The sequence below is a fragment of the Crassostrea angulata genome, chromosome 8 (genome assembly GCF_025612915.1).
Source record: "Crassostrea angulata isolate pt1a10 chromosome 8, ASM2561291v2, whole genome shotgun sequence".
In the NCBI taxonomy this organism is placed as follows: Eukaryota; Metazoa; Mollusca; class Bivalvia; order Ostreida; family Ostreidae; genus Magallana; species Magallana angulata.
In genome coordinates this window covers 58269792-58284156 of record NC_069118.1, presented here as the reverse complement: position 1 = coordinate 58284156, position 14365 = coordinate 58269792, and the positions used below count along the sequence as shown (strand labels likewise).

Genomic DNA, 14365 nt, shown 5'->3' with positions numbered 1-14365 from the left:
TTGGTATCATAAAAAAAAACCGTTCCCGATCATTTTTCAATTGAATTGAAGATCTATAGTTAAACTCAAATTTTACTGACTTTCTTCCAAGTAATGTGTTCAGTTTAGTGTTAGCTTGCATGTTTTGATTTGAACAAACATTAAATTGGATCTACCAATTTTTAATTTTTTTTTTTTTTTTTTTGATTGTCCACATTTTTTTTTAGGTGATAATGATATATCAAGTGAAAAAAAACCCCGCCAAATGTTGTTATTCAGTTGTTTTTATATATGCACAATTTGATATCCAAAAGAGCCATAGAAATTACCCTTTGATTAATTGCAGGCACATAGGATCCGGGGGGGGGGGTGGGAGGGGGGGACTGGTCCGCACTTCTTTGTGACCACATGAAAAAAATAAGTGAATGAACTTTGTAACTGAGGTTACATGTATAAAAGGTATGTTTGCTACCCCCTCCCCTCCCCCCGGATTAGAATTTTCATTATTTTGTGAAATTGGCCCTTTTTTTTTCTTCGTTCTTTTTCGAGATTTTTTTGCATAAGCTTCAAAAACAACGCTACGTGCCTCTCTTTAAGTGCCTCTCTATACAGGCATGTAGCATCGCTTTGAAAGTGGGGTTGGGGCAGACATATCGAAAGAATCTTGACAAACAAAAAACAAAAAAACAAAAAGAAATTCCTAAAATGATGAAAATCCTAAATCATGTATATATTGCGGAACGTGTATTAACCAGGCACGTAGCATCGGTTTTGAAAGTGGGGGGGGGGGGGGGGGACGCATCCAAAAAATCTTGACAAGCAAGATTAACTTTCCAAAATTCTGAAAATCCGTATCCAAGGGGGGGGGGGGGGAGTAGTATACCTTTATTTTCAATTTCACTGATTATTTCCAATTCAATTTCTTACATGGTCCCATAAAAGTGGAAGGGGGGCAACTCCATGTTTATTCAATTTTTTGTATGTAAATTTGAGAAAAGTCTTTTCTGCGCAAAAAAGTGGGGGGGGGGGGGGCTGCCCCCCCCGCCCCCCTTCCCTCGATGCTACGTGCCTGTTAACGCTACTATAATGATAGCGATACAATATCACATGCTTTTCTCTCTAATATAGTCTGTTAACCACAGCTAGGTGCTTTTTTCACCCTATATTGTAATCATGAGCGGATAAAGAGGGGGTTTGAGCCCTACCCCCTTCCCCTTGAAAATTTTACATATAGTGAAATTATATACCGAAAATGAATGTTCTTGGTCCGCGCATGCCTAGTTTAAGGCAATAACAAAATAGGCCTATAACGTTGCTACATTATTTATTTTTGTTTTTGTCAAACTGCTATAAACTGCTATAACTTGTTTTCAAAAATTGGCCTTTCATCACCCATCATGGTTCAAATCTCACTACTCGTTGAGTAAATCAATATTAGTGACATATTCCATACAGCGTATAGAAATAAAAAAAAATCTGTAAACGATTATATGATACATTTTATTGAAAACGTACATACATACTTGTACGTACATGTACATGTATCAATCACAAGGGTATTTGATATGCATGAAATGTTAGACGATTGTTAGTTGAATAAAAATCATCTGGAGAAAAAGAATGTATGACCGAGTTTAACAAATACTGTAACACATACTATGTATTATTATGCATGTGTAGTAAATACAATGTACATATATACCAAGCATGTTAAATATATAGGCATAGATCTGTGCTATTATTGAAACAACGGTTTGCTCCATGTCCTATACATGTACATGTACACATGTAGCACAATACGCTAAGGCTCTGTATATCAGGACGTTATTAAATATCAAGCACATGACATAAAAAATCAAGCACGCACGAATGAACATGTATGTATTCATGCATAATATTAATTAGTAAATTTAGAAAACCATCAAATTTTTCTAAAAATGAGATTCAAAATTGTACAATTCAAAATTTCTATCAGTTGGTCGCTAGGATTACAGTGTACAGTTTGATTTCAAATTATGAAAAATTATGTAATTTTTTTTTTTTTCACAAAAAGCAGTCTTTAATTACCCCAATGTACCCTGAAGTCATGGCAGTGTGGTGTGGTCCATAAAGCTATACATTTGCAAGGAGAATCATCAGACTTTGATATTTACAAGTAGAAATGCACCTTAAGCTTAAGATTCAGATTTGGTTCATTTTACATTAAAAAGCAAATCACTGTACACGTAGCTACCAAAATGTATCCTGAAGTCGGGATGTACAGAGTTCCATAAAGCTCTGGATTCATAAAAGGGACTAGTCATTGAATTATGATCAATCAATCGAACTGACCTTCCGTCTTCTATGCAATTTGGTGATTGAATTCAGTCCTCGGGATGACATTTTGACATCCAGGACATAGCACCTCATTATCCATACTGCTCACTTCTGCATAAGCGTTACAACCCGGTCTCGGACATGGGTATTTTTCAAGAAGTCGAACATTGAATGCATCCCAACCATGATCTAAGCTAAAACCGAGAATAAATTCAACTCTCTTCTCAGCGTGGGCAGTGCTCGCTAAGTTTGCCTTATTTGGTATATAGAAAACTCTCACAGGTACGACATTGTTACCGAGGTCCAGGGATATATATCCAGACAGCTTTCTGTTGTTAGGGGCGCATATTGTACCCTTACAAATTCTGAGAGTTTGGGATATATCTTCTTTCAAATTTCTGTCATCGAAAGCAACGTATCCTAAAAATCTAGTTCCAGATTCCAAAATCTTTATCCCTTCTCCTGATTTTCGAAGCCATTCTCTCGGATATTTGGGTTTCAAAACAAATTTGCTAACCTTTTCCATGTCCTTTTTTAATAAGTTTGCTTCGGATAAAAATGCACTACTTCCATTGGTGTTTTCTTTGCCAAAACCAAGAAGACTTGTGAGAATGAACAAATAAAATTTTGACATGGGAGAATGAAGAACATCATGCCATTTCCTAACATGAAGTAAAACAGATTCAAGTTGATAGACAGGATCAAAAAGCCGATGACGGATAGCAAAAATCCACTCTTTATAATCCCTATCTAAGGCCGATTTACTTTCAGACACATTTTCTCTGAAAATGTTCTCATATAACTGAACAATCATTGTTATGTCTTCCTTTTCGGAAATCTTTTCAAGCATTATCAGATTGCTTTCTCCGCAACTATATTTCAGTTTTTTAGCAGCAATTTGAAGCCTATATGCGTGTACATCGTCACCTTCAGCAAGCTCTTCCAAATTCGCAGCATATTTGCTGAAAAGATGGTTATACCAGAAAATCACTTTTTGCACGGAATGATCAATATCTTCATCTTCTAATGAGTTCAAACAATCCATAAGTAAGTTATCTATAGAATAAACGCTCCTCTTTACGAAGTTTCTTCCCGTGCAATATTGCTCCTCCATAGAAGACAAATAAGCCTTTATTCCTGATGATTCTTCCTCTTCCTTAAAATGTCTTTCAATAAAGTCACAGATTTGAAGTCGGACAGTTATTTCACCAACGAAGCCATGGCATGATTCATGACCATCTGGTGTGTAAAATCTACACTTCTTGAAATACTCACAAGACAGCTCTGCTGTTCGGATCAATTCATCCAACCTCTCGTCAAAATCCTCGTCGTTTGTGTTGATATCAGGTTCATCTGTCGGCGATTGTCCAGTGTATCTAGCGATTCTTTTCTGCAAAATTGTCCCATAAATGTGATACACGTGCATTAAAGAATGCAACAGTCTGTCATCTAATTCTCCTTTGGGTTTGTTTCGGATCTGTTTTTCACATATTGCCGTTGCTCTCTGTAGACATTTTTCAGCTTCATCATCTTCATTTGGTCTACAATATGCATAAAAACGGCCTAGATGGGCGTGAAAATTCGGATCATTTGGAAAAGCTTCTGTCAATTTCTTGAGAACCAGTAAGCGTTCTGTGTACAGTGGACCTTTTGAATGTATATCTAAAACCAGTCTTGAAAGTACTGGTTTTTTCCTTGTTTGTTCAGCATTTTCGCCCATATCTTTGTTGTCACGGAAGATAAATATCCTTGTCAGAATATACACAATATTCCCTGATTTTATACCTTTTCTGCTTGCATACTCAATAAATTGTTCGCATATGTCTTTAAGTTTTTGCCTAGCAGATACACTCAATTCTGTAGATCTTTGCTCAGATCCATTGCCTAAAACCTGTTCTAAAATTTCTTTTGCAACGAGGTAGTGACAAACCCGTATATTGTTTGTTTTACTTTCGTTCTTGTCAAACACAACAAATTGTGAAACGGGCTCTGGCAAGTCCTCCATTTCAACGAGATAGTTGGTTGCTTTGTAAATCAAACCACAGAAAAACTGTAGTGGCAAAGCAATTTGTCCATAATAATAAGCAAGAGACAGAAAGCAAAGAATTTTTCTACCAATAAGACAATCGGTATTGTTTTTCCCAGATGGCCACAAATATCCTTTAACATATTTTTCAATCCCTTTATATTCATGTAGATATGTTGCAAGTCCAAATTCATACACGAGACGTTCTTTTCCTCGTTCGACATCCTCACACAACTTGCTTAATTGTGCCTGCTTCTTTCCGTCTTCTTTACATTGGTTCTTAAATTTGAGAGCCAACCGCTTCGCCTCTTGAATTGACACAGAGCCCTGTAAAAACAGTGTTTTGCTCTTGGCTCGATATGGATATCGTTTAACATAGAGAATGATAATATAACAACGAGAGTTAAGTTTCAGTGTTCTTATCAACTGTTTGACCTTTACTTCGTCATCTCCATCAACCAATAACAGAACTGGTTTGTGTGTTTTTGCATACATCATTTCAATACGTTCAACTAATGATGTTACTGGCAAAGCGGATCGTAGTTTGGCTTGAGCACAAGGGATCTCCGTATGGAATTCCCATAAAATTCTCTGGGCCAATGTTGATCCTCCAGATCCCGGTGCATGATATAATGTGACAACTGCTGATCGATTTTCGTCAATGTACACTCTTATGTCCCTCATCATAGCGGACATTAGATCGCGTTGAGCATCAAAGTGGCCAGCGCCAACTTCATACCATGCAAACCAACGTAATGAACCTCCACGGAAAAATATATCTCCTTCTTCTTGAAGAGAATTGACATCAAGTTGGCATTTAGGGTATGGATTCGTGAGATACAAGATTTCAAGCTCCTCTCTTAGCCAAGCTGCGTCACTGTCTTCAATGCAGGGATCACTGAATTCGTCTGCAGTCGGAAGGGAATATTTTATATTTGACACAATTTGCTGATTTTTGGTAATAGCACTGATACAACTACATATACGCTTCACGTCACAATCAATAATTGTCAAATTTTCCCCAAATTCATTTTTTAATACCATGAGAATTGAGTTACCAATATCTGTTGTTGGTTTGCCTGGAATTGATAACACGATCTTAGGCTTTGGGTCCAAGCCATCATCCAATCGAGTTAAAAATTTGTGCATATGTTGTGCCAATTGCTCATCTAGAGGCCAAATCATCAGCACTGTAAGCACTGTGTAATCTTCAATATATTTTTGAATTTGTTCAATGTGTAGATCAATGTTTGCTCTGACCCTCTGAAACCAGCTTCTAACATCATTACAGTTTTGTAATATGCTCTCAGGATTATCTCGTCTACCACACAAAAATGTCCAAGATGTCCCATTCTCTGTAATACCAGCTGGTGGCTGTCTCCAGTTTGTGAGATGGAGTGATTTACGTTTTCTGATAAAATTTTCATTCACGCTCAGAAGTCCAGAATCTCTGCTAGTCTGGTCAAAGTCGAATACATACATCCATGGTACTGTAGATATTGCCTCCAAGTTGTTGATTCCTTTAGGCATGTTTCCTGCTAAGAGAATATATTTCCCTTTTAGGAATTCTTTAATAACACTTCTAAAAATTTCTAAGGCACTTTTTGTCATATCCAATGGTGTATCCGAACCTTTCCTAGCTTCATCGGTAATACTAGTACTCTTCTTATTTTCTTCTCTGATTTTTCTATCAGGTGTTGGTTTTGAAGAAGTTGAAGAGGAACCATTATCCCCTGCAAACCACTGATATATCATTGCAAGTAATGGATCAGACAAAGATAGCGCAGTTGGAGAAGCAGATTGTCTATACCAAAGTTGATCCTTTTCCCAGCACACGAATGCAGTTTCAACTAGTTTCAATCTAGATTTTGTTATGGCTGGTTGACCACATCCACGACTAGACGGTAGTTCAAATATTCCATAGGTGTTTGTATGCTTAACTTCGAAATATTGATAGTGAGGCAGCGTTGTGAAATTTTCCAAAGACAGATATTCTTTCAAAAGATTTAAATCTAGACTATGATCAAGACGAACAACAATGTAAGATAGTGTACGTGCCGTTGTGTTCCACAGACTGACTAGGTCGATCGCCAACTTGTACGGATGATTCATATAATCTCTTGCAGAGTGTTTGAAGATGAAATCGTGAGATTCTTTCTTTTGTAAAAGATTGTTGAGTAGGTATTGCCGTTCGTCCTCGGATAATGACCGTTGATATTGGACATGAATTTCCTGTTGCGTTTTTTCCTGATCCTGGTCTTGCTTTGCGGTGCCGGAATATGATGTTCTGTTTTTGTGTTTTCGTACTTCTTTCCATTTAGTCCTAGGTGATTCTCCAAGCGATGCATCATTATCATCGCTATCAGAAACACATAATGTTAGATTTTGCCTATCTTTAATGGATTCCAAAAAAGCCTCTTCTGACCGTTCATCTAGTGAATCGTCATCTGATGTTTCTTCAACGAGTTGATCAGATTCTGCAGTTATATAGTCAGTTTCAGATACATCCTCTGCTTTCCTAGACTGAGCAATGTTTTTTTGTTTTTCCTTCTTATTTTTTTTCTTTCTTGGCACCTTTTTATTTTTTATTTGAATCATCATTCTTTGTCTATCATCCGTAGATGTTTCAAACACGTGATGGTTTTTGTCGACAAACTGAATTATGTTGACACCAGAAATACTTTTGAAATCATCTTTATAAAGTTCTTTAAACTTTGAATTAAAATCATGAATGTCCATCGGTGAAGGTTTGGTCACGTTCTGTGGACAAATGATGCTGTTTACCATTTCCACCAGTTTTTCATTGCGTTTAGTTGGCTCTTCTTAAAATTTAGAAGAATGAAATATCAGTATTTAGTATAATTAATCAGATGATATCATTCAGACTGTTTTTAATTACTGCTCTACAGCCATAATATAAACAGTCCTGTTAATGTTTACATATTTGCTGTATTGGTATAAGTTTCAATCTTAATGTTGCTGTTTTTTGTGATGAAATGATTTATGAATCAATTGAATCAGTATATCTTGTTTCCACAAGTTATTTTCATAAAGAAATGGCAATTTCTTTACTTTACAGTATCTGATAACACATATAAGACTCGAGCTTTGTTTACATAAAAACGACTTCTTTCCTCTGTATCTCGCTTGTAACATGACTTCTAACATTCAAGCTTTGATGAATTATTTAAAATACAAAGGTAAACTATTTTATACACAGAAATCAAAAATAAAATGTTCATCTGCAATCGTGTCAAGGTCCCTTTAAGCATAATATATTAGCCAAAATTGAACATTTTTTCGCCTATTTGACTTTTATATTTTTTAACCATCATGCTACCTATCATAATCAAGTAATTTTCTGCTGATGGAAGAAACTTTTTCAAGGTGCAATGAGTGCAGACCTCCTTCATGATACTTTCAAACCCTTTCATTTGTTAAACGTTTACCCTACTTCTAAGCTTAAAGTTTTATATTGCTGACATTTGACAAGATGGGTATTTAAACACTAACCTAAACTTAGATTTGGCATCATTGTTGTATTGTCTGTCTGGACTATTGGTGCAATAAACGTGTTGGTTTGGCCATGTTGCTCAGTGTGGTAATTATTAATGGTAATGGTACTTTTTTCTGAAAAAATAGTGGTTTATTTCATAAACAACGTACTCTAAAAATCATTTCAATCAAAAACAAATTATTGTTTAAAATCAAAATAGAATATCAACAATATGCTGAACATAAAACTCTTATGCAATATAAAAATTGCTTGTACTTAGATTTAAAAAAGAAGAAGTTAAGGTACATGTATATGACGTATGGCCAAAAGATACAAATTGTATGCAATAAATACGATATTTGGTGTCTTTTACATTTTGTAAGTGGTAAAAGACTTACTGTGGAATCATTAGATTTCGTGGTGGCTCAATTTTCGTGAAATTCGTGTGTACCTCTCATCCACGAATTAACATCCTCCACGAATTAATAAATTAGGGTAATAAAGTCATATTTCTTGTATAGGTTTAAGGAAATACACGGAATTACGTCCCCACGAACCTGTAAAATTTAAGCAATCAACGAATATTCGCCCCCACGAAAATTAATGATTCCACAGTAATCTTTTTAAAAATTTGAACTCTTTCATTTCCACGTGTCTTATGAATCAGATGCTTTATGGGATATATTTTTTTCTCATTGAGAAGCTGGAAATTTGGAAAATATCGACTGACGGACAGACAAAGACAAAGATGGACAGACAGAATACGAACTAAAAATGATCGGAAAGCCATAATTTAAGTTATTATTCATGTGGTCCAAAGCGTCAAATCTCATTTCCCAGGTTCAATTTTTAAAGATAAAAACAAAATAACTGTCACGCAAAAGTTAAAACGACTTTTTACATCTAATTTAATTCACAAGTGTATACCAATATATTTGCTTTTCTTCGCTTTGCGGCCTTTGCTTTTGAAGGTAGTTTTCTCCGCCATTTTAATACAGCTGGTGGAATAACCAATCTACAACAGTTAACAAATACATGTTACAGTAAATGATTAATGTACAATCCATAAAGTTATCATAGATGGGTTTTTAGATTGCAAACTTTGTTTTAAAAATACCTCAACACAAAAGTGATATCATGTAAATGAAAAAGTAATGATATATTGCACAAGTCAAAATATGTAAATGACATGCTCAGTTGTGAATGATAAGTCACATCATGTTCTGTAAAAAACATTTTAACATCTGTCTTTTCACTTAATTTTAAAAATGTAAAAAAAAAAAAAATGCGTTGTTATTGCAGGGAAATTCAATAGGTTGGACACAGAGGAATGATTACGCTAAACGGGAAATATTCCTCTTATCAGTAACAAAAAATTCCCGCCAACTAATGATTATCTTAAAAAAAACATTTTTTATTAATTTTAACAACACTTAAATGCTTTCAAGTACAGCAAATCTCAATTTTACAAGAATATGTTTCTAGCTACCTAATCACATTATTATAACAAAGAGGCTACCGTAAGAAATTTGTTGATTATATTTTGTTTGCTACTGAATTTCACTGAAACGCAGCTGTGCATGTGTATCAAAGTTTGAAGCATAACATGGTAAGTGGGGGCTTGTTGTTAATAAAATATAAAAGTTTTTTTGCACTTATTCTTCAGTTTAAAGAAAACATTATGTGAATGGTAAAACGTGTCAAAATCTAGTATTTGCGGGAGTTTTTTCTATTTAAATGAAAAGAGGAATATTTCCTGTTTAGCGTAAACAATACCCCTAACTGTGTTCAACCTGTTTAAGGCTATACCTGTGTACAACAAAAAACGAAAGTACATATGGAAATGGTTTATGTTGCTTGTATCTTACACGTATATGTCCTAAATCTGTCAAGTTATATTCTTTAATCATATGATTGTACCAAACTATCGTATATTTAGTCGAATTATATCCCCTGCTGATCAAAATAACCTCGTATGCAAATTGTTCAATCGTCAGTGATCGTTTACACTTTTAAAAATAATCAATGATAGAGATTATCCTGCAAGATGTACTGTAACATCTGCAACAATTAAACATCGAAAAAAATGAACGATAAACAACCGATAAACAACTTACCAGGCAAATTGGAATGGTTCTTTGTCTCTACCGGTTGCACATATCAGACCTGTCTAACACTTATATGGATACCTGTAAACAACAGCCGCTTATATCCTCACACCTTTTAAATATTGTCTGCATTTGTTTTCGTATTGCAAGTTTAATCAATAATCTTTCATCTGTCTCCTATAAAATATATTGTCTTTATATACACCTCTGCTATTTTCTGCTATTTTTAGGAAAAAGTAAATCTAAAAACACAACATTCGTGATATGGTGCTCCATTCTGGCCATTTTTTTTTCAATGTATTTATATTCCAAAAATATTGGAAGTTTACTGTGATAATTTTGTTAAAAGATGCAAATGCTCTCATGGGAAACTATCCAATTGATAGACGTTTTGTGACAAGCAATCAAAAATAAACAAATGGTTTGGTGGGTTTTTTTTTCAATTTGAACTTAATGCCTTTTATCATCTATTATTTTAACAACAACAACAAAAACCTTAAATGTGCATACAATTTATTACTTAAAAATAGAATTAATCTGACTGATTTGTCTATTTGTGTATTGTGCAGTGAGATAAAAATTAATGAATGTGCTTTACTAGCGAAGGATTTACGGAATAATTTTGCTTTAGAAACAAAATAAAATAGCACATTTCATACATCAAACGTATACTCTGCAACTGAAAAATATTTCACACACACACACACACACACACACACACACACACACACACACACACACACACACACACACACACACACACACACACACACACACACACACACACACACATCATTTATCTTGTCCCAAGACCATCCTAAGGCTGTAAAATCACGTTTTTGGGAATATGCGGGCTCTTAACAGGTTTTAAGAGGCAAAACTATAGTATAAAAATCAGCACCGAAAAAAAATAATAACCATGTGGGGTTTTTTTTTCAAACATATTTTAGTAAAACGCTCATGTATTTTCTCCAAATATTTTTAAATATGAATAGCATACATAAAGCTAAGTTAAGACTTAATAAGACGAACATAGTAAGTTAATCAAAATAAGTTGCAAAATTCCTGCACCCCCTCGAAAACATTTAACGTAATGATAAGTTTAACAAATTAAAAGAATGAATACATAAACATAAGTATATATATCGGACCAAATAAAAGTCCATAAAAATATGTGGATGCATAGATACTTTGTCAAATACTCATGAATTTTCTCCAGAATATTTCCAACAAGTACAACATCGATATAAAACTATTAACTAGTTGAAACAAGAAAAACCTAATGACAAAATATATCTGTTAAACTATGATCATTGTATTTGGAATCATGCGTTAATGTATCAAAGAGAGATAACTCTGATTCCTCACAAACATTCATTTCAAACATTTAAGTAAATCGTTCATGATGAGAAATTGCTTCGTAAAGAAATCAATAATTTTTTTTTCATCTGTAAATATGTCAAAAGTACAACAAATTGTGAAAATGTGATGTATACATGTAAGCATACAATTGGTGGCAATACGATTGCTTAACATTATTATCTTAACGAAAACACTGTTCATTTGTCATAATACTTTAAAGATATCTCAATTCCCAATGTGGGTAAATCGAGGTATTTAAAGCTAAAAACTTGCAAACATTGGCTATACATTTGTTGTAGATTTCAAATAAATAGACTTAATATTCTTCATCACATATCCCCATCTATATTGAAATGGTAATTTCGTATACAAACACATTTGTTTACACATACAATATTTCAACATGTAATAGATATACATGCATGTGTATATTGACGGACAATCTATAACCACAGTCAACCTTCTAAATATAGGATTTTCTTCACTTTACATGTCGGTAATTCAGCCACAAAGAGGTTGCCCCTTGTATCCATACATAAACCCCATGGACCTCGTAGATGACAGTTGTCAATGTAGCGAATTATTTGTCCGTCTTTATCTAGAATGTGGATTCGCTGATTGTTAGGGTCTGCTGTCAGGATCCGACTCTGTCTGTCGGTGGCGATGCCAACTGGATTAAATGGTTCATCGGTAGTGGAGAGCGGACCAGTGTAGGTAAACCGGAAGTTACCGTCTTGATTGACCACCACTACTGCCTGAGCTCCATGGTCCGACACGCAGATATCTAGGTTCCCGTTCTCGGCGATGTATTTCGTGTACAAATCCGATGAATAGAGCGGTTTTCCTTTGCTGTTATATTGAATGACTTGCTTTCTAATTGAGCCAGAGTAACGCACAACTTTTGTTTGTTTTACATCGTCACTGATCATGACAACCAGGAGGTTGCCAGATGACGTAATACAGATATTACAAGGACTCCAGCCCTTCAGTCTGATCACTGTCTGTATCTGTGTATTCTTCATTACATTCACGGTGCTTTCCTTGTAATCTGTATAAACTAGATCCCCACTCCTATGCACAGCTATGTCGTACGGATTGTTCCCGGATCTGGTTTTGACTGACTTTAATAGCTCCCCTTTGAGGCTATAAAGTCTCATGATTTTGTCCTCACCGCACGTCCATAAATCGTCGTCAGTATGGCAAACCACACTACGCAGGGTACTGTCGCTATATCCAGTGTTAATAGCTGTGATGACCTTTGGTGCACCAATAAGTGGTCTGCCAGAAGGAGAGGGCTTGTTGCCTTGATTAATATTCAAGAGTGAATGTTTATTCTCGGTGTTTATATTTTGGATTATCTTTGGTACATCAGTGAGCGGTTTTTCTGGGGAAGGCGGTTCAGCAACTGGAGAATCCATTGTGTATTCATCTTCTTCCGTTTTGATGGATGACGCTGACAGAGAACCAAACTGTAGACGCAACTGTTCCTTGTCAATACCAAAGGGTGTGAACATTGGTAAGGAAAGTGTGATTTTAGGGGGCAATGTTCTGAACTCAGCATTCCTAGATTCGTAAGCAGAGATAATGCTGACGTCATTGGAGTTCAGTAATTTGTTCAAGTCTAAAATGCTCTGTGTAATTTCAGAAATGGTGTGTGTGATTTCCTGTTCATGTTCATTTAGAACAGTCAGATGTTTGGATTCTATTTCACCAAGATCAGATTTTAGTTTTGCGATAATGATGTCTATTTCTCTATGCATATCCTCTCCATGCTTGTCTATAGCTGACGCCAATTCTTGGGAGTTTTCTTTTATTTCGTCTTTTTGAACTGAGATGTTAGATGCAATTTCTTGATATTTAGGATGAATTGATTTTTCCAGTTCTTGCAAATCGTTTTGCATTTCTTCTTTCTTGCTTTCTAGGCTTTTCAATATTTCAATAAATTTATGACCTTGGTGTTCTTCAGAGGAAGCACACGTTGCACAAATAGGACTGTCACAATTTTGACAGTAAAGTTCGCATTGTTTTGAGGAATGATTTGGACATCTAGTGGTGGATCCTCTTTTCTTGAAAGACACGACTTTGTGTTCTTTCAATTCGTCGGAGAGATGTTCTCCCACACAGGCCTTACACAGATGAATGTGACAAATGTCACAGTACATAGGTGGGACCGGGGTATCACAGAGATGACACCGTAACACATCCTGAGCCCAATTACGTGAGGGATCCATGGTCATACACTTTCATGAGATGGGTTTTAACACTGTTTAATAAAATTATGAAACCTAAAAGCCTTATTACATACGAGAAAAGTTTTAAAAACATTTCACAATTAATGATGATGCAATGATGATCACAATGATGCAAAAGCTATGAGTCGACAAAAGACATTAATAAGAAACGAAAGCTGTTTATACATGTAATCAACTAAAAAACTACGAACCTCAAGATGGCGTCAGTACACCCATCTGTTATCTGATAAAATCACGTGATTCATTTTTCGATAAAACACAAAAAATAGGTCATGATCGATGTTATGTTTAAACAAGTTCGGGTAGCCTCACGGGCCAAACAAACGCATGACAAATTCCATTATTAGTAAAAATGTTAATCGTGACGTTGTACAAACCAAAATGAAACGTATTCACGTCTGTTATTGATGTTGCTCGTTTCTTGATAATTGGACAAAGTATCCTAATTAACCTGCATTGAAAATAATATATTTGATTTGATTTCACGTTTTATGCATGATCAGTCAAACATTATATTTTTTGTTCTAGATCTTCTGCTTGAATTTGTGGCGCATGCCATGGACGGGATAGAAAACAAAGTTTTAACACATCTGTTTTTAAATAAAGAAAGAGTATCTCATCAACAAATCATTCATTGTAGTAAAGTAATACTTTTTAAACAATTCGAGAACAGAAAAAAACTTAATCATTTCAAAACCATTGAGGGGTCTCATTGTTCTGAAAAAGATTTAAATTTTGTCCTTTCCATCAGTTTTCAACAAAAAGAATTTAGTCATTTAATATTTCTTTTTTCATTTTCCTTGCCCCCTGAAGCTTTGTTGCTTTT

General features: G+C 35.0%; 1 protein-coding gene across 1 annotated transcript; it reads right to left on the bottom strand.

Moving 5' to 3' along the window:
- Nucleotides 1–1460: 1460 nt before the first annotated feature.
- LOC128159811 (uncharacterized) lies at nt 1461–13735 on the bottom strand. Its single transcript, XM_052823015.1, has 4 exons — nt 11773–13735; nt 8745–8832; nt 7835–7951; nt 1461–7143 (listed from the first exon to the last, which is right to left on the bottom strand). The coding sequence occupies exons 1-4, from the start codon at nt 13522–13524 to the stop codon at nt 2321–2323; spliced, it is 6780 nt and encodes a 2259-aa protein (XP_052678975.1). The 5' UTR covers nt 13525–13735; the 3' UTR covers nt 1461–2320.
- Nucleotides 13736–14365: the final 630 nt, after the last annotated feature.

Excerpts from the sequence above, each read along its gene's own strand:
- LOC128159811 (XM_052823015.1), bottom strand. The coding sequence starts at position 13,524 with ATGACCATGGATCCCTCACGTAATTGGGCTCAGGATGTGTTACGGTGT. Across the intron at positions 8,833-11,772 it reads CTGAATTACCGACATGTAAA|ATTGGTTATTCCACCAGCTG; the intron begins GTGAAGAAAATC and ends TAACTGTTGTAG. Across the intron at positions 7,952-8,744 it reads GAAGAAAAGCAAATATATTG|AAAAAAGTACCATTACCATT; the intron begins GTATACACTTGT and ends CTATTTTTTCAG.